Source organism: Prinia subflava, chromosome 2 (genome assembly GCF_021018805.1).
Source record: "Prinia subflava isolate CZ2003 ecotype Zambia chromosome 2, Cam_Psub_1.2, whole genome shotgun sequence".
Lineage (NCBI taxonomy): Eukaryota > Metazoa > Chordata > Aves > Passeriformes > Cisticolidae > Prinia > Prinia subflava.
Window position 1 is genome coordinate 19006597 of NC_086248.1, and position 21928 is coordinate 19028524.

Sequence of the window (21928 nt, forward strand, 5' to 3'; positions counted from 1 at the left end):
GTAACAGCCCACTTCATCTCATAGAACCAACTCTTTCCTCTACTGCCTGACACATTCTTCTAACCCCACTCTGAATACAGTAAAAGGCTGTGGTAGTAGCAATTTTCCTTAATGCTTTTACTAAATTCCCATGCACGGGGCAAGGAGCACCTCTATGCATTTCTCTCTCATTCCTCATCTCTGTTGTGTTACACTGACAGTTCTGGAGCACTTCTTGATTTTTACAAACAATCCTTAAGGGAAGTAACTTACCATTTTGTGAGGAGTACTTTTCTGGAAGTTTAATTTTTTTCTGTGCAATAACAATACAGCAGGAGGGCAGCTCACCAATACACAATAGATCTAACTATGCCTTACTGAGATTGTCTGTCAGAAAGTCAGCTTGATGGTATTAATCAACACCAAGAAAAGGACTGCAAGATCATGTAGCTGCACTTTATCTTGACCTAGAGAGATCACCTTCAAGTAATAAAAGCAAGTTTAGTTCCTTTGCCCATGTAATTTCTGCCTTGCTGATAAGACTGTCAAAGCCCATGTCATTTATGGTTGCTACAGATGTTATTCTGAGATACTGTTTTCAGTGAATCAACTGATAACTGCCAATAAACAGGCGACAGGGGGTAACAATTTTTATCTGTATGGCCTTGCACTGCAGACTGGAAAAGCACTGCACATGGAGTGAATGTGAACTGGCTTTGTCCTCATACAGACAGTCTGATGAATGAAGGAGATCAGTAAAATAATAAATTATTTTGTTTCTGGTTAGACCAAACATTGTGCTAAATTGTATTTCAAAATGGAATTAAATAACTGGAAAAGTTTTAATAATCAAAAACTTGACAAACCTGATGATAGCAGTGTCTTTATAATAGAAAACAGTAAAATCATTTGAAACAAGGCCAGAGACAGAGCAGTTTGGACATAAAATATTCTGTACACCAATAAAAAATCAAAGTGGAATGACTTACCACTTCTTCATGGGTAGCACTTTCTACATTTATACCATTAACCTAAAAACAGACACGATAGGGAGAAAATGATTTTTACTGTGAAGTTAGTTACTGAAATAAAAGAAAGTATGAAACAAATGTCTGTGGAAAAAAATGAATATTTACTGACCTGTATTATTGCATCTCCTATAAATAACATTCCTGTCTGTTCAGCTGTGGAATTACAGAAGGAGTAGATTTTAATTGATAGTAGTACTGAAAAAATGCTATATTCTCTTCCAGCAATTGGTTTAACATACTCTTTGTAATCCTCATTTGAAACTGATTCGGTTGTGAAAATACCAATGGCACAGCAATCAGTATTCATCCAAAGAAGGTAATAGATTCCTAGCAATTTTAAACAAATTAAGAGACTTATTTTCCAAGCATAAAGAACTTGTTTAGTATGGAATACAAATGTCAGTTCTCACTAATGAAGGATTTCATTAAATTATGTGGAAAATGTACTTCACACTTTTCATTATTCTTCCACAAAAGGGAAAGAGGAGTTTCTGAAATTACTCAGCAATTCCTTTCCCCCTGAACAAATTTACAGGGACTGCTGTAATTAAAGAGGTTGTGACTAGAAATCAATACAATTCTTTAACGTGAAGTTTGAGTTAGTTTTGTCACGAAGAACAATATTATTTTGATCTACAATTTGCATGTTTCCTGCCTTACAGAGTTAATGGGAAAAATGTCTCAAAACTTCAAACAACTCTCCATAGGTACAATGACATTTTTGAGGTCTATTCTCTAACTTTTAAAATTTTAACTTTTTTTTTTTGATGGAATTTGAGGATATTTATCTCATGAAATGCATTAATTAATTCAAAAATTAAGCCTCACAGCTTGAGGCATAGAAGAATGCCATCAATGTTAATAAAGACAGTATTATGAGAAATGAAAATAGAAGTAAAAAAGAAGGAAAAGACTGCATAGAGTATTCTTGATTTCTGCAATTTAGCTGTTACTACTGCAAATGTACCTTTGTTATAAAATAGCACTTTTTTAAAAAGAAAAATTTTTCATCGCTTGTTTGGCAGATAAAAGATTATAGCTCATTAGTCAATACTTAGGAAATATATCACTATTTATTTTAAAAATTGTGTTACAAGTTGCATTGGAGGTCTTAACCCCACCTCTTATCCTACTTTGTATTTAAAAATATGCATATAATTTGTAATACCTGGTATAGAAAAGATGTCTACATACAGAAATTTAACATAATTAAAGCAGTTCAAAACTGTCACAAAGCAATCTGAAGTATCTGTTCTGGTTACGTACATTGGTAGAGGTGCTGAACATTAGCTTGGGAATCTCAATACTAAACTTCTAGTTGACATGTTAGTAATACATAAACCAGTAGTGAAAAATGTGAACAATTTTTAATTCAGTGCTTATGTTAGGGCCATAGGTCTGTTTTTAAAAAGTGGGAGCATCCTTGAATTGCAGATAGATGGAAGAAGGTGAGTTTGAAATTCCAGCTGTGGCAAAGCAGAAAAGGATGAATTCAAAGAATGCATACTTTATCCACTGTTTCTGATGCACTCAGAAGTGAGTGGAGAAATTTAAAGCATGTTTGTATCAGCAAGTTGCCATGGTTTAACCTCAGCTGGCAATTATTTACACTGCAGCCACTTGCTTAACCCTCCTTTCCAGTCCCATTTTTCTATTCCACGCCAGTCCCCAGGGATGGGAAGAAGCCTTGAAAAAATGAACAAACAAAAAAACCTCGTGGGTTGAGATAAGAACAGTTTAATAAATGAACTACAATATAATAATAGTAATGGAGACAGTGTGATAAAACCCAAGAGAAACAAGTGATGCTTAAAACAATTCCTCATCCCCTGCTGACTGATGCCCAGCCCATCCCTAAGCAGCAACTGGCAGCTCCCAGCCAATTCCCCACATATTTCAAGGAGGATGTTCTATGGTATGGAATATTTCTTTGCCATGGAATATTTTTTTTTGGCCAGTTCAGGTCACCTCTCCTGGCCATGCTCACTTCCAGCTTCTTGTGCACCTGTTTGTGGGCAGAAGATGGGACAGTGAAAGGTCCTTGATTTAGGGAAAGCACTGTTTAGTTACAGCTATGAACCTTTCCCCTGGGACTGTTGACTGCCAGGTCAGCAAGGATCCATTGCTCATTCCACAGGGATGATGAATACTGCAGTGTGTGTTAGCCAATAAATTTTATAGTTTAAGAGCACAAAGAAATTATCCTGCTTGCAGAGTCTCTAAAAACAATCAAGGCTGTCCACATAAGTAAATGAGAGATGAAGCATTATGTGTTCAATACCAAACACCCTACAAACTGAAACAAGCACAGCGTTTGGGACAATCAGAGAATTTTCTCTAGAAGTGCATTATGCTGCATACTAAACCAATAAGCTGGAAAACTGCTGCTGCCACCATGGCTATGCTTGTGTGTCTTTGATGACAGACTTTGGGTTTAACCAATGGTCTATAGTTTAAAATCAATGGTGATTACTAAAAAACACATTTTCCATGAATCAAATTATAGAGGGTGTGTCACTACAATGCAGGATACGGTTTAGAAATATATTAGAAATAAAGTGAAAAACTATTTGGAGACAAAAAAGTCAGTCATCTTTCTCTAATGCATAATAAACCTGAAGACAAGACATGTATTATGTTTTCATGAAATCACATTCTCTCTACATGACAAAAATATTAAGTAAAATCTTCCACGTTATGTGAAACTTTATCCCACTAGCAACATCCTCAGATACAAAGGTGCTATGAAAGGCTGCTCTGAAATAGCCACTGTGTGTAAAATAAAGCAATACTAAAACCAAAATACTTCAATAAGAGCTTTGGGCTACCACAGAACATATAACCTTATTCACTGAAACAATAAATGCAACTTTTTCAGAACCCAGTTTGCCTCTTGAAGTTTTTCTTGAAATAATATTTTAGTAGAAATGAACATGTCCAGAAAAAAGACCAAAAATAAAATAAGCACACAGTACTGATAATCAGAGACATACCAGGCTGTAAAAGAAAATGAGGCATGTGCTACAATAAATAGTGATACAATAAATAGTGCTACATCACCCTTACTCTTCATCATAATTATCTTTAAAGAGGTTTAATGCTGATTAAATGCTGTACATTGATTAAATTCAAAATGAAGGAATGCAGGATGAAAACCTGAAAGGGCTTATGCTGAAGTAATGGTATGAAAATAATCATTAAAAACCCCTAAAATCTTATTTTTGAGAATATTAGATTTGAAAAACTTTCCCAAATGTAAATGATCCATCATTCTAACCTTAAAAAAAAAAATAAACCTCGGATAGAGCCATGAACTATTAAAAATTCTTTTGCACTCAGTGAGACAGGGAAAAGAACCAGTTATTCTAGCTTTGCTTTTCTTACTTTTCCTATCCACTAGGGCTGAAAAAGGGCTGTTTTCCAAAATTTCCGAGGTAGTGAAATGGTAAATTTAATGAGCTTACTGAGCAAAGTCTCTGGAAATACTTACTTACAACTAGTTAATTGATGTAAATCTCGATGCAGATTTGAGTCTGTAGACAATTTGATGTCTTTATATTTTTCAAATTGGTCATAGTACATATTTTCATACAATTTTATTTGAATTCCTAAATCACACAAGAAACACACAAGGTACTATGTCTTATGACAAAAAATGCTGCTTAAAGAACACAGTGATCTGCACTGACTCAATGGACCTCTCAATCCACAAACTAAACTATAAATTTATGCATAAGTATTTAACTGCATGAAGAAAATCTAAAGGAATAGTTAAGGGACCGGATGAAATTAAAAGATTGGAAAAATTACTATTTAAGGATGCAAAAGACAACTTCAACATATCCAGATGTATTTTTCCCCTCCTCTTCCATGAAGTGGACATAACTACACTCATGACTGTAAAGATACAACTGCTGCAAGCAAGAACTTTAAACTGTGGTTTAAACCACAACTATATTAACTCAATTATTGACAGATGTTGGACCTTACATTCTTATTAGGTTCAATAGAAAAAAATTTCTGAATCAGAGATCAAAATACCTTGCTTTTACTTGTTGAGTGATCTTCAACAGTTCATTAATATGCTCTTCCTATTAGGAGGTACTGCCATTCACAGCCTGTCTAATCTTGAGAAGGCAACAGTTAAAAGGAAATCCAGAATGTTAAGAATATGCTTCCATGCCTTCTGAAAATAAGTTTATAGGTGGAGACATAAGTCCATGAGAAAGAATGAGTATGCTAACTTCAAATATCATTAGCTTTCTAATAATAAAGAAAAACAACACTGTCTAAGATAATAAAAGATTGATAGGAAATAAGATTAATGCTAAAAAAACCCTGAAGAAATTTTAAGTGATATTAGGAAATAATGTCCAAAAATTAAACACCACCCAGCTTCAAATGTCTTATATTCTAATGAGGCTATATGTTCAAAGATGGCCTTGCATTTGGTCTTCACCTTCATTAGCACAAGGTGTAACAAATTTTTGATCCATTCTGGCTTCCTGATAACCTGAATACCTCTGTTTGCACTTAATATTGAGCTTGCTAGCTCAGTGGAATGAACCTCTAAGGCTGATGAAACTAAGGTGAACAGAGCTGTAGGGATGAAGAACATCAGCTGTGGATACAACCACGCTGTGCAGCTTGGTGCAATCTCACATCATGCCCACCAGCTTGTTCAGTCTAGGCTGGGTTACTGTGCTTGTACCCTTTTGGTGACTGGAATCAACACCAAAACCCAGAAATATACTACTCATGGTATCACATACAATTTCACACCAAACCATCTTTGTTTGGCATGTAAGTGGAACTGTCAAAAGCCCTCATCAAACTGATGCCATGTCCTCCAGATGATGCTGAATGCAGGAAGCCAGGATGTGATATTTGGACACAGTCTGTGTTTGCAGAGCACATGGTTTTAAGCCAAGAATGTTTCAGTTGCTGAATATCTGGAGTTCATTCCAGTCCTGCCATGATATACAGCAGCAGTTAGAAATGGACTTAACATAAAACAAGATTTTTCAACACAGCAGAATTTGAGTTATGAGTCAACTTTTGTTACAGAAGGTGGGAAAATGCATTCAAAAGATTTTATTATTTTTGGCTCTTAAGGGAGACTTTTTTTTAAACTAGCACAATGCAAACTAACAATATTCCATTGGGCTTTACTTAATTTTATTTACCTATTTTCATCATGCGTCATGAGCAGAACCCACTGCTGTTTCATCATTGCTGCTTGTCTGACTCCACATATTAAATGAGCTACGAGCAGAACTTGCAGCAGTATTCAGATTATTGCAGAAGGTCTCACAAAATGAAAAGTTGCATCAGATGAAAATGTGATTGCTAACTGCATAATTCTGTAACACAAAACAGTACTTTATTGTTTGATGTTTAAACAACCAGAATTTCCAATATTATATGTGGTAAATCACTTGTATATAGGAGGAGGTTAGATTTCAAAATCCATTCATTTTTACAGCCTCCACCATCTAGGTTCCACAAACTCATAAAGAATCTTTAGTAATCAAAAATGGGAGTACACAGAGAAAGATGTAAACACATGAAAGCTTGTACACTTCAACCACACATAATGCCTGAAGATCCTCTGAAGTATTTTTAATCGATATGATGGATTCACTGTACAACAAGTAAACCTGACTGACATGATTCCTTTCCAAGTTCAGGACATTATGTTACATAGCTCCAAGGATAGGACTCTACATTTATTTGACTTTAAGTCTACAGCACTATTTGCCCTAAATAAATTGTTAATATGATTATAGCACATATATAAAAATATTACACACCTAGAAACTAACAGCAAATCACCAATCAATGTACAACAAATACAATGTACTACATCTTAAGCCAATTTCAAAGGAAAACACAAGAAAAGCAATACTGTATTAAACTGCATTAAAAAACCCCACAACCCAAACCAGCCTGAATCAGGCTTATAGAAGAACATTACTGAGAAGTTTCAACATCAATAATGCTTTTCATAATCTGGGAGATTATCAGCAATATTGCTAGTACCCTGAGTCAACTGATGATTTGATATCTAGGTAGGAAAAAATCTTGGTTTTGGAAATGAAATAATTTCCTATGGGTAAAAATTACTCTGTGGCAAATCATATCACTTTACTCTTGAGTTTATAACTCTACATTGTTTTTTGAAGTTTGCATTTACTTTTTCTCATTCTGTCTGGCACAGAACTTTTTTCCCTGTGCCATTACCTTTAGCAAAAGATTTGGAGGAAGGAGAAAAAATGTAACCTTTGCTAGAATGGAAGACAAAATCAAAAGAAAAAATGTAAAAAGGCCAAACTTGGTGATGAGTCAAGTCATTGGAATCAGCCATACTTGCTCTAATATTTTTGAGGAGGATGTGCTCAGGAAAGCCTCAGGATATTTTTATATTATATAAATACATGATTTTTAATACATTGAACATCAGTCTCCAGCACTGAGTGACCAATTAATCTTGTATTTCAGAAATGTAAAGTAATGCTCTTGAACTGTGTTTCTGTGTATGTTTCAGTGAACTTGTTCAGAAAAGAAGAGTGATGTAGAATAACTTCATTTGAAATTTATAAACAGTGATCATAGCTAAGAGGTCAAAACTATAAGAACAGTTTTTATAAGCACTGCTGCTATGGATGTGCTTCCCGGAATAATGAAATTAAATCCTATTGAAATGTTCATCCTATTTCAAAAGCTGACGCACAAATGCTGTCAGCTGATGCTTAGATCAATACAAATAAAATCACTTATCCAATGTTTGAAAAAAATTAAACAGTACAAAAATTAAACAGTACCTAATTACTTTACTTAGATAGCACAAAGGTTACAGAGATCTAAAAAAGAAGCAACTGTTTTATTCTATTATGCTTCTGCATTTGGAACTGAAAAATAGTACGATATCCAAACAATGTAAAGTTGTAAACATGATTTTACAGTGTTGTCATATAAAAAGTATTAAATTTCATGAGAAGTATCACAAATTATCAACCATTTGAGGAAATCCGTTCATTAGTTATTAAGGAGAATTCTCCTCATGTACGTTCAGGCATTTTTGTTGTGTACAGAAAACAGTAAAATGCCTGATAAGAAACTGTTTTTTTGATCAGGTAAATTATTTACTTTCTAATGTTACTGCACAATAAAGCCCTTTTTTGTTCTTTTAAAGTTCAGTGTATTTGCTTGAAGCAGCAATGAATCTCACTGCTTAACTACAAGCCACTCTTAAAGCCACCTAATCAGTTTCACTGTTACTCGTACCTTGTGTAATGAAAGTCCATTGGTGATTTATCTACCTTATGAATACACAGATTTTCAGTACAAAACTTAGTTTTGGATAAATCTGTACTGGTCTCATCTGTCATCAGGTATAACACTTCCTCTCATTATACTGAACTTTTTGCAGATAGTCTTTTATGTAAGTACATCTGTATTTTGGTATGTGTGTCTGTGTTTCAATATAGATATATTATATAAATGGAGAGAAAATGCACATATTTGTAGAACACTTCTTCTTTTCCCTTAAATAATATTACCAGACTGCTTTCTCTTGCATTAAAACACTAGAATCTAAAACCATAAATATGGCCTCAATGTCACCTCTGACATAAATTCAGACATGTTCTCTTGATTTCCAGTTATATATGATACTAGAAGAGTAACACTGTGCATAGATCTGACAAAGATGCTCTGAGGAATGATTTTCAAATTTGAAGTAAAAAGCTGACCCCATAAAAATTGTTGTTGCATTTGTTACTCTACAAATAAATGCAGATAAAGAAAAACTATTCACAATGTACAAAACTCTGAATATAAATATTCTATATACAAACTCACTACTAACCTTGAAAGAACTATGCCCTAAGAGAGCAGGAATAGCTTTCCTTGTTGTTTAATAACTTCCTGAATTACTTCCCTTAGACCTGAATGCTTATATTAATTTATAATTATTATTTTCATGCACGTTTTCTTGGTATTGTTTATTACTGTGTGTTTAAGGAGCATATCACTGTTCCATATAAAGTAACACAATTAATATAAAAACATCTTCTCTTCCTCACTTCAGAAACAATATTATAAAAAGAAATGTAAGTACTGTACACAAGAAACTTGAAGTAGTGTTTCCAATGGGATACAGGCATAGACAATCCATTCAACATTCACAAGGTATCAGATGAAATCAGGTATTCATTTCAAGTAAAAAAGGGACTCCCTGAAGAAAATGCAGAGGGGAAAAATCAGCACAGTCTTCGACCTAGTAAAGCATGAGTTTAAACATGTTGTCAAGAAAATGTGCTTAATCTCCATTACAGAAAAGCAGCAAAAGAGCCTGATGAGTTTAAAAGATTGTATCAATGGCTTTGAGACCTTTAAGGAGCAGGACATGCACTGAGGATCACAGTCTTTGTGTTCTTTTGAAGGAAAGGTTACATGAAATGGGTAGATTTATACTAGGGAAGAGAGGAAACACATAGAAGCTTTGGAAGACAACCAATCTTAATATATGTAAAAGAATCCCTCAGAAAATAAAAGAACAAACTTATCCCCATGTCTACATCAATCAGAGAAGAGAAAATTACTTTGCTTTTGATCATCTAAGATCCTTAGTTCATATTGCAAGGCACTACTCACCCACATGAAACTTTTCCTCACTAAACAGCCCCTTTCTTTTCCAGACCACTTCTCCACCTTGCCAAGTTCAGTTTCAGGTCTGAAAAGGTTCCTTTTGCTAGATTAATGTCAAGGTAATACTTAAACGGGATAGACTATACTGATTTAGATGTTATGTTATCTTCACCATAATAAACATCACAAATCACTCTCTGCGGGTGCCTAGGCACAGTTAGTCATACCATACAGCAGTGAATTACTGTGTGGGGAAAAAAAAATTGGTTTGTACTTTTTCCGTCCTCTGCATTATAAAAGTTAAGTACATCAATGGATTTCTTCTGTCATACTTATGTTTTTGCAAATAACTTTAAATGTTTTGTTTATAACATAACTGTCTTACTGAAGTAAAAATGGATTCCTGAAACTATTAATAACTACAGTACTATATAAGTAAATAGCATAAGTTACCTGCTTGGTCTTTAAATATTTTTGATATGACGACAGGCACTTTGTGCTCAGCACCGCCCTGTAAGAGAGACATATTAACCATGAGATATCAAGACTGAAGTGGTCATACTGAAATTTAAAAGAAGAAAAGAGACATTACCCCTACCTTTATGCTTAAGCCCAAGCCACCAACTGGTTGTCTGCGAAGTGTAACAGTTCTGTGCTTTAAAAAATTGTAGAAAAAATAAATTTAGGTGAAAATACAATATCTGAATGAGCATAAAAGATGTTCCTAGGCTCTCATTTACTTAAAAAAATTCTTAAAGGTAGCCTAGAATCTGAATGATCAGTTCTGAAGTATCATTTGACATTGATTTATAGGCACTTAATTAATTCCTTATCACAGAGAGCAGAACTTATAAGTTGTATATTTAGACATCAGTAAGCTTTTCTATCTCTGAAGTGATATTCTTCCTGAACAGGTATTTGTACATACTTTTGCTTTGACAAGTGAAAACTATATGAAGAGCTCAAATGTGTGCATTTTCGTAGCTATAGTGTATGCATATTTGATCTAATTTTTCAACCAAAAATACAAATGTTTTCTAGTCTACATCTTCAGATCTCTATGTAATTTTTTTGCAGGATATGCTGAAAAATTTTAGTGGTAGTCTGCTTCAAACGTTTCATTTTTTTCATTTCAAATTTAAATGCATAAGGAAAATAAACCTTTATCAATATTTTTCTAGAGAAATCTACCATATGTTTAACAGTATGCTGAATTTGAGGTTTCAATAATGTGTAACTCATGGTGCCTGACAACATAATAATAGCACTTCATCTGTTGACAATAATTATACAGTTGATGGGAACTTTTTTGGAACATGCTGAACAGTAGTGGATAGAATGCCATCTTTACATTCCTGAACATATAAGATAAAATATTTTTTTTTTCTTTCTCTATTTATAAGATTACTCCTATATGTATACTCTCCATCTGGGTGTTTTACAATTTCACTGATTCAGATAAATATAATTTTTTATCTCAGTCAAGACCATAATCTCATAATAACAAGTTATTTTAATATATATAGTTATTTTTTTTTTAACACTCATCATGCTAGACATATGTTCATATTGACTCAGGGGAAAGTGAAACAAAATAAATTTGGAATTTCAGTTTTATTTTAGGTAGATAAAAATAATCCATATGGTAAAAAAAATTAAGAATTGTTTCATACATTTTCAAAATTACTTCTGCTCCCATGAATACTGTACTACACTAGTCTATGCTAAAAATGGAAAACTGCTGTATTATGAACATGGTACCCAATGTATCAAAAAGTTCATATGTTCAGTTTCAGCTGATATAATTCAGTTTCTTTGAAATCTGTGCTAATGCAAATCTTTTCATTTTTTCAGGTTTTTTCTTCATTTGGAACTGCATTTGGAACTGCATCAAAACTTTTGATCAAAATTATGACACTTGCTGACAAAGTTCAGATCTGATCTGAATCAGAATACATCCCTAACTTTGAATTCAGTGACTCACTCCCAAGATGTGCTTTCCAGGAACTAATGGCTGTCTGCTTACTTAATTTTTGTTTGACTTCCCCTGTATTTACACCTTGGAAATTTATTGTCCTAATATATTCCATCATGAGGTGACAATAGAATAAATATTTCCACATTTGCTTTAGCATGCTCATACAACAAATAGAAAGCTTCTGTGTGGAAATTTTTAGCTATTTTATAAAAAAGACAAGTAGGGTAGTACTTATTGGCATCTTGTACTTTCAGATAGAGCTAGCATGCATTTTTATATGATTGATAAGGTAGCCCTATGAAACAAACTACTTGCATAACATTGGTATAATCTTGATATTTCTATTTAAATAGTTCCTAGCATTGCTCATTACAGATATTCAAATATTTCTATTAAAAGACCATACTAAACTCATACTTAAATAATTCTTACATAACAGCTTAGAAAAAACTATGTTTAAAAAACGCAAAATTTTTCTTTTTTTCAAGATGTTCAATTTGTAAAGTAAAATGCTAAAAGCTCAGCATGATTAAATATCATGATCATGATCATTTACACAAATTTATTTCAATTCCATGATCATATATAATTTGCCATGACTAGAAAAGCATGATTTTCTTGCCCTGTTTGTCTTTTCTACAGAAACATTAACAGCTGCTGTCAGAAAAAGGACAGTCGCCTCAGTAGACTTCAGGTCTGAATCAGTCCTGAATTTGTTATGCAAGGACAAAATTTCATGACTATGAAGTTTGGACTGAAACTCACAGTAGCTTTGCAAATAACTATGAAAGAAAACTCTACTCCAAAACATCTTGCCAAAACTGAACTGCAATATTTGTGGGGAAATAAAAACCCTATCTCTTTGTGACATTAATGCCATGCACATATGCAGCTGAAAACCCAGTGTGTATGTCTCAGTCAAACATACAAACATCTTATTTCACTTTTTGTTTGCCTGCAGGCGAGATACAATTTTTATTTCCAGAGGAATTTATTTATGGTTTTAGAGTGAAGTGAGACAGACACTCGTAACAGTGTTAAAAAAATAAAAATACAGTGCTATAGTTTACTGTGTAATTTTTATTTCATTATAGGCAAGGAAAACTCTTTAGACAGTCTTACTAATTATCAGTCAGAACAACAAAGCTGAAATTAATTTTTTTTAGATAAACCTTTTGCTCTTTAAATAGTATTTTTTTTGCTTTGTTTTGTTTTATTCAATAGTATCTACAGTTTCTCGAAACTCTATTCTCATGAGTTCCAAAGCACTCGATGTGTACTCTATAACAATCACTCATTACAGGTGTGCTACCAAGCAGAAGCAATTATGTACCCCCATGGCACAACAGCCTGTTTCTTTCCTGTTTCTAGGAGATTAGAGGACAAAGTAGTAACCCACATAAAACTTCAGGATGCATTTGAATAGACAATAAGTAACAAAGTAAGACAGTAAGTAATAAAACTCTAATTGGCAGGATACCAATATGAAATATTCCTGTCTTTTTGAGACCTTTTATTGTTGCAAGCTGTCAACTGGTGAGACAGAAAATTTCAGGAACTCCAAGAATTCAGATGCCAGACAGGGAATATATTGAAAATCAGATACAACAGGAAATTTTAACCATATAAGATGCAGACATCATTCAAAAAAACACTATGTCAACAATTGTATAGAGAAGAGACTGCTTGGCAACAAGTGCAGTGCTGCTTGTAACAGCTAAAATGAATAATTATAGCTGAAAAAAATTCTATACTTTTATTAGCTGCAAACTGAATGACACTTTCAAATGTAATGGGGAGAATTATATGGTCAAATACCCATCTTTTAGGTATGAGATAGCTCTACACAGAAGATTTACTAGATTCTGTTAAAGAAACTGAATAACTTTAGAGAAAAGTTTATCTCTGGGAAAGTCTTTTATGTCTTGATATTTGTTCATATGAAGTGGTATGACTGGAGCTTAATGGGCAACATGAAAAGGCAATTGTAGTGCTTATTTCTGCTGCTGTGTTTTAGGAAGATTTTATATCCACCTGCCAATGCCTACCTAATATGTCATTATTACCATTACAATCATTATTGCTAACACCCAGGACTGGTACTTGTGATAAAGGATCTCTCACCAGAAAAATGTATGTCTGTCTGTCTATCTATCTGTCTGTCTATCTATCTTAGTAATGTACTATGGGGACTTAAGAGGGTGATTCTGTTTGAAGCACTTCAATGTCATTGATATGAAGAGAAGTTTTTGAAAAAGGACTCTGTATGTACAATATTTTACTTCTCTGTTCCAGTCTGCATGAAAATATTAGTGAATACATATATTATTTCCAGTCATCAAACTGCAGTACATAGCAGAAAAGGCTGGAGCACTTGACACAGACCATGTTCTTCAGGTTTTGTAGAAACTGTTCCAAGAAACAAACCCATTCATAATGGCTAGGACAGGTTGTAAGAAACAGATTACCAATGCTTTAATTTTGTTCTTTCCCTTCTGCTTATCATAAGACTACTGTGATGACCCTACCAGTGTCCTCCTGAACTGCCCTGTCTCCACAGCAAGGAGGTTGAGTGGGGAATCCCGGTGCTGACTTGTCTCCTGTGTGGGCACCTTTCCTGCTGCAGGACCTGGATGCTGACAGCATTAAATTTTGTGGGAATAGCTCTTATGGTAGGACCATAGCTATGAGCTGGGCAGAGCTGCCAAGGTCACACTTCCTCATGTTCTCAATAATGGCCTTGGAGGTAACTAAGCTGATCACTGCCCCAGTGTGATGGTGTCATTTCCTCTCCATCTGTTGCTTCACTGGCCAATAGCATTGCAGGGTTAAATTCCTGGTACCAACTCCACCTGTTAGTCTGAGTCTGTGCCCATGGGCTAGGAGTAGTCAGGCTAATCTCTGCCGTTATCGAAGGGTGCTATGTGCTTTACACTACTTCAGATATTGGCAAAAATGAGTCAAGCAATACCAGTACCGTTTGTAACAATGGCCACACCAACAAATCATATGGAATGTAGGGGCACCAACAGGCTCAGTATCATGACACATCATCAATATTACCAATTAAGACAAAAGTCACTGGTCTAGACTCAAAGGAACTGGTCACCTTTACTTAACCCAGAAAAAGAACAAGTATAAATTATATGTGTTTGATAAATAGCCATGACTAAACATGCCTTGATACATGAGCCTATCTAGTCCCCACACTCAAACCACAACAGACGATTGCCTTAATAGACAGTAGACTAGTCCTTAAACATAAAAAGTAGATAAACAGGAAGATAGGAAAAAGTGAACAAAGAGAACAAAAAAATTATTGCTGCACTGTTTACAGGGATTTTTAAAAATAAATTTACTCCTACATCTAAATTTGCATCTAGTATTTATTGGAAGGAGTATTCTCAGAAGTTCTCCTTACTTGTTGAATGTAAGATGTCAAAATAACTACAGATACTACATGACAGGTTTGCAATAGAAAATAAAAAAAACCAGTTTGCCACCCAGGCCCTTGGGAAACATACAGGGGAAAGGTAAAAGGAAAACAGAAAGTGTAATAATAAAACTAAAACCTGTCCTAAATGGATGCAAGGGAAGAAACAGTCTGATACCTGAAGGAGTAAGAAGACAGTTTGTCCTGGTTTCACTTGGAATAGACTTAGTTTTTTTCTTAGAACTTAACATAGCAGCCATATGTTCCTTTTCTTAGCATCCCTTGAAGGTACAATAAGGACTTTATGAAACAGGAAATGACTGAAGAAACAGATAAGAATGTGAGACGTAGTAAAATGTATCATAAAAGGCAGACCTCCTGCTGGTTGTTACATATCCCAAAAGAAGAAAAGAGGATGATGAGCAAGGATATGTTGAAATCCTTCAGGAAATTTTTCTCCTTAAGATGGGGAGTTCCCAAGATGAGGGTTTTCTCAGCTCACACCCTCCACACCTCGAGCTTCCTCAGCAAATTGTTCAACATGTATTTAGCATTTTGCCACACAGATATTTCCACTTCTGCTCATACAACCCTCACTTCTCACTCATTGGCAGCAGAATTCCACCTACCCAGTGGCACAGGTTGCCCTGCACGGGCTGGCTGACTGGCAGGATGTCTACCCCGCCTCCTCTCCACCACAGATGGCAGGTGCATATGGAAGGGATAACCCAGGGGATAAAAGACCCAGCAAGGGGTCATCTCTGGCACCAAAAGGGCCCAGACCTCAGCTAAGAATCAACATTTTAGTCTGGAGAGCAGATGTGGGAAGAGATAAAAGAAATATTCTTGACTAAGAAATGCTGTTTTACAAACTATAAAAAACACACAAGTTACCATAAAGGGAGAAGCCTCTTACACTCTGACGCATTTGAGACTTCTCCCCAGAGCTGGGAACCAAATCTGTGGTTACTTCCCTCTGGAATTGAGGCAAAGGATCTTGATGTGTGCCCCACCAACAACTGGATGATAAGATACACTGAATCACAAGTTATTTCTTCGCTAGCTGTAACATTAATAGGTACCTTTAACCTGGTGCTGTATACTAACTAGTAGTTTCTCTTTTTATCCTTATTCCTGTGTAGTATTAGGGATTTTTTTAAGTCTTATGTCTGTTAGCTTTTTGTCTATTAAATAAATAATTCATTTTATAATGGACCGAATCAGCCGTTATTAAAGAACTTGCAAATGAGAGTGGGCATTGAGGTGGCCAGCACCTCAATAAAGCTATTGCCTCCTGCCAGAGGCCTGGGCAAAAGGCCAAGGACTTACCTAAACCCCCACAACCCATTCTAACACTCATTTTCCTTGTAGAAATATGGATTTTAAAGTACAGTAGGGGCTGCTCTTGCCAAAATTATTTCTAGATGGAATTCAACAGAAACACCATACTAAGGAGAGCGTGTATGTGCAGCATGCTAACAAGAGATGGTGCTGCAGTATGGTTAACCACTAAGTCTAATATAGGCATCTACGTGACAAGGCTAGAACCACACAGCCTTATGATAATATGATATATTTTATATATCATACAACATACCAGATGCCAACACCTAGGACTGGAACAGACATTGCTTCTATCAGTATATGGCAGCCAGGTTCAAAAAATACTTGACTATAAGCCAGAAAGCACTGAATTTTGATTGCTGCTTCCTTACTCACTTCTGTTACTACTTATGTATGTCCTGAGTATATGCAAATCTTAAAAAATGAGTGCAGCATGAGGAAAATGTAAATATCACACAGTTAGCCTCAGTCTGACGGAACATGCCATGTCTGCACTGCCACAAGTCCTTAATACTGTCCTCTCATGGAACTGCAACCATGAACATCTTATAATTAACCCTGGTAAACAACCAAAGAATGCTTTGAAAAATAATGAAGCACCTTTTCTTTAAAACTACACTGGGGGTGGGGTCTGAATTAAAGAACTTTATTACAAGTAGGATTTGCTATACTGTTGGTTATAGAGTCTGGTTTCCAGGAAAAGCTTTCATGGGTGTCTATACTAACTTTAGTTCCAAGTCTGGATCATTTTTAATAGCCTAAGAATATACTCTTAGAAACAGTTGCATTGTTTAAAAAGACAGTGTAACTCATTAAGTGGAAAAAATTATTGAGACAGTGTAAATGTAAGTCAAGAAAACGTCAAGAAAGAGAGGGAAACACACAAATTAGTCCTCTGTGGTAACACATGATGCCTTATTCTTCACTTCCATGAAGTGAAGTCAAAATGTAATAAGGAACAGGCAAACAAAAATCAAAATATTGTTTTGAATGGGAGAGTTTTGAAGTTTAACTTCTTGCACTGCACTGGTTCTCACCTTTCCCTTAAAGGACAGGAAGAATACAGTAAAAATTGACCGAGGCATGTCAGTCGCTGTTTGGCTTTGTATAAAATCAAAAGCAGATCTTTTCATGTGCTAAAAAAGACCTGGGATATCTACAGATTAAATTTAATAACATTTTTTTCAGTTTACATTATTACCTTATTATTAATGTTACATTGTCATATTACCGTAGATAAAAGTTGATGGGGTTTTGTTTGCTTGTGTGACTTTTTTGTGGGCTACTTTTGGGGTTCTTTTGAGGCAAAAGTGGATTTTTGGGGGAATTTCTGTGGAGTTTTTTGGACAAAAATGAAGTCACTCATTTTTTTTACAAAGCTAAGCTAAGGAAAGATTAAACAACAAAAAACCAAAAGCAAAACAAGAAAAAAACTCAAAAAATTGTTCTCACAGGTGTACAAAGAAAAAGCATTAGACGCAACAGTCACAACTTGCAACAAAGGAAATTCCAACTGAGGATAACAATAGGAAAGAACTTCACATGGTTGAGCATCAAGAGCTTCCCAGAGAGCTGGAGATACTCTAAACATGAATGGACAAAGCCCTCAGCAATTTGGAATCTATCAGCAGTGGGTTGAACTAGATAACCTCAGGAGGTCCCTTTCAAAATAATTTATTACATGATCCATTCTAATTAGGATGACTTTCAAAGCCCATGGTGTTTTGTTCCTCTGAGGGAAGGAATCATATTAATGTGTCTGAATGAAACACAGTCTCAGTATGACTTCAGAATAATCCTCAGGGGCTCCTCCACTGAGTTTGGGACAGGAGCTCTTTTGGCCAGTGGTGTGAAAAGACTCCAGACTCTTCTCAGATACAAATTACATCAATGCAGGTCATCTAGAAATACAGATTTCCAGAGTTACTAACAACATATATATAGGGCCTGTGTCAAGATATGAGAATACCTTTTCCGTTAACAATTAGCTGATTACTTTCAAAATCATCCCATAACAACAAATTACAACTAAGTCCTGCCAGAATACAGTTTTTCTCTAAGTAATGCCAATCTGCATTCAACTTTGCACAGCATTTCACAGGCTGACTATAGCGAAGATGAACAACAGAGGTTGGATCCATCAATATCCCAAACATTGATACTGGAAAGCCTCATGCTTCCATCACAGTCAGACAGTTTGCTCCTAACAGTTAAAAGTTTTAGACTGCTACAAGGCCTCTCACAAATGTCTAAGCAACAATTTACCAGTCCTGACACCGTAATAGCTTCAAGGTTAATAGATTTATTGAAATTTCATATATTTACGTATATGTGTGGCTTATCCAAGTTGTGATGCCTTTATTTTATCTTGTTGGTATCAGTACTCACCCCTAGCTGGACTCTTTCCACATTTCAGGAAGAGATTTTTTTCAGGAATATTCAAAGTGTCCTTTGCATTCTTCTGTTCTATTTATCAGCCTTTCTTTTAAGCTACTTATTCTTTCTATCTTTAATAATAAAAGTTTTTTTGTCATGCTAAGAAATACTCATATTTATTTTGTGATGCAAACTTCTAACGGTTCTCAGAGTGGTAGCAGGACCTGTCATAATGAAGTTCCTAAGGAATTACATGATATCTATCTTCTAAGTATCTAGGTCAGCTTTCCAGAGCATGGAAAAATAACAAACAGTTAAATAATGTATTTTCTCTATACAAATGATCTTAGTTTCAAAAGGAAGACTTAATAATTCACTTGATGCTTCAAAAAAGATAGGGAAAAACAAGGATAGATTTTGTTCATTATTACATTAAAAAAAATGGAGTAAAATACCACACTAGCAATTGTAGAACATTCACTGGGCAAACTGCAATACTAGGAGTTCTTGAGACAGAAATTTCCTTGGGTTAAAAAAAAATCAGATTCTTTTGCAGATCTGTTCCCTAGATGTTTTCTAAAATAACATTCTTCTGTGTCCTTATTAGCCTCTGAGTTATAAAGGAAAACCCATAGAAATCTCACCAGGGATTTAAACAGTATTTTCAGACACTGTTTCTATTTTTTTAATCAACAAACCAACTTATCTTGCTGGTTTTCTTCCTTGTTCACCTACTTTGCTTCATTCTAAGACACAGCTTGTGAAGCTGGAACATTGAGTATCCAGCATGCAAAGGTTTTTGTTATACTATTTCTATTAGACTCAAATAAGCCTCTGAGGAGTCCTAATCAAGATGCCATCCGCCTGCATTCAAAACCTCTTTGTCTGACCCCTGACCAATTCAGAGACAATTCAGCTCTGTGAGAAGGACCAATTTTGATAAAAAACCAGATGGATTTCCGTTCATTTTCTTACAAAAATAAAATACAAAATAAAAGCAAGAAAATGGTTATGAAAAGAGGAGAGGCATAAAACTGTCAACTGTCAACAGGAAAAGGATGAAGCAATATACATGGATGAAAAACAAAGGATATTAAGGATGAGATACTGTATGTAAGAAATCAATTTTAGCAGGTAAAGTGAGAAAGAGTTAAAGCACAATAGCACCTTCATGAAATATAACATTTAAAAATTAATGCCTCCTGTTTCTTCTTTAACTAAAATTGATCTCGTCCTGTCTGTCATACAGTTAATTTATTTCTGTGAGTATTGTTAAACTTTAAATATGGGGGTAAAAATATCTTCTGATAAAAATATTTGGTAGATAGGGAAAACTGTCTATTTATTTTCAATTCACCAATTCTGTCAATACTTTTGTGCTTGGGTTCTTTGAGCGTGCACCAATTCAGAGAATCACAGAATGAGTGTGAAAGGAACCACAGTGGGGCATCTGGTCCAACCTCCCTGCTCAGGCAGGACCATCCTAGAGCACAGGGACTGTGTCCAGACTGTTCCTGAATATCTCCAGTGAAGGAGACTCCACAATGCTTCTGGGCAATCTGTTCCAGTGCTCGTTAACCTGCCTATGAGGATACTGAGAGACAGTGTCAAAAGCCTTACTGAAGCTGAAGCTCAGCTGTTATCCATCCAGGTAGGTGTTTCATCACAGAGGGCAACTCCACCACTGTGACTCTGATGCATCCATACCTTCTCCTTTATCCTTAAAATCTGAACAGCCCAAACATAACACCAAGTCATGAAGACTTGCTTAGAACACTAGAATTTGCCAAGTCTGAAGATTTGAAATGTGCCTTGATGGAACAACTGCATGTTTAGCATATAAATATAAATTATATAAACATTTATAAATAGTTACATACAATTATAAATGTAACATTATATATAAAAATGCACTGCAAAATATTAATTCCTTAATTAGCTCCAAATCCAGAAGGATTTTTCAAGATACCTAAAAGCAGCTTGTCTACTGTGAAAAAAATGAATATCAAAAAAAAGCAGCTGGTTTTACATTATTTTTTCTATATACACCTTGAATTTCAAAAATTTCAAAATTCAAGATGTATACAGAAAAACATGCTTTTCTCTCTTTACCCTTTCATCCAAGTCGAAGAGTGCAAGAAGTGAAATGGGCTGAACTGTCATTAAATTACAGCAAGCAGGTATAAAATTTCTCATCAAAGGTGAAGCTTTCTCAATGCTTAAAAGCAGCACTTAAATAAATGGCAGATTACAAAACATGAAACAGGAATAGACCTAGATGATGGTAGTAAAAGGTATTTTATAGTAAGAGTCTTTTATCCTTCAGTATAATCTCTGTTGCTGGAAGTCCAACTCATCACAGTAGCTCAAGTGATCACTGATGTCTTTGCCAGCCCTCAGTGCAGCATTCAGAATTACACCAGACTATTAGAGTTAAATATGCACAGCTGTAAATCCTGTCCTCAGTGTTCCTCAGGATTAATGAATCTGTCAGTAAAAGGGAGCCTGGAAGCAAATGCATCCCACAAATGCTGTCCCATGTAAGTGGCTGGAGAAAAAAAGTGTTACCATAAGTAGAAACAGAACTTTTGTTTTCAACAATTTTTCCATTCAAATATCCCACCTAAGAGGAAAAGTCATTCTACACCCCTTTTTTTCTCCTCCCATACATTTGATGTGAGTACAAAAAGAAGGCAAAAGTTATTTCTATTTTTGTTGCAAAAGGACTAGTTTGATAAATGTCCATGTGTAAAATAAAGATTAACTACGAGTACCTGAGAATGAAAAAGTACAGAGAAAGGAGAATAAATCAGTAAGATAATGTGATCGTTTATGACTGCTATAGCATTGACTTTCAGGTTACAATTTTCTATCAATATTTTGAATCATACAGAAGAGGGATCAAAACTGTTCTCTTTAACCACTTGAAATATAAAGCATTTATCTCTGGAATTTCTGTCATGTAACTGTAATTGTAATACTTACCAAACTCAGTGCTAGAGAACTGCCAGCTATTTCAGCCTGATTTCAAATTCTACTTTTGAGCTCCTGTGTACTGGAAATTTATGTATGGTAAAAACCCACAGTGTTTATCTCCATGTTACACTCAATTTGCGTTCATATTAAATGCTAGCT

The 21928-nt window shown here is 35.0% G+C and overlaps 1 protein-coding gene across 1 annotated transcript in view; it reads right to left on the reverse strand.

Moving 5' to 3' along the window:
* The window catches only part of SNTG2 (syntrophin gamma 2), a 241352-nt gene that overhangs the window by 103473 nt on the left and 115951 nt on the right, over window positions 1-21928 (reverse strand). Inside the window, exons 3-6 of the mRNA XM_063389285.1 lie at window positions 10261-10317; window positions 10116-10173; window positions 1120-1163; window positions 969-1010 (exon numbers count right to left, since the gene is read on the reverse strand). Of these exons, the coding sequence (XP_063245355.1) occupies window positions 969-1010; window positions 1120-1163; window positions 10116-10173; window positions 10261-10317 (201 nt within the window). The remainder of the gene's footprint in view (window positions 1-968; window positions 1011-1119; window positions 1164-10115; window positions 10174-10260; window positions 10318-21928) is intronic.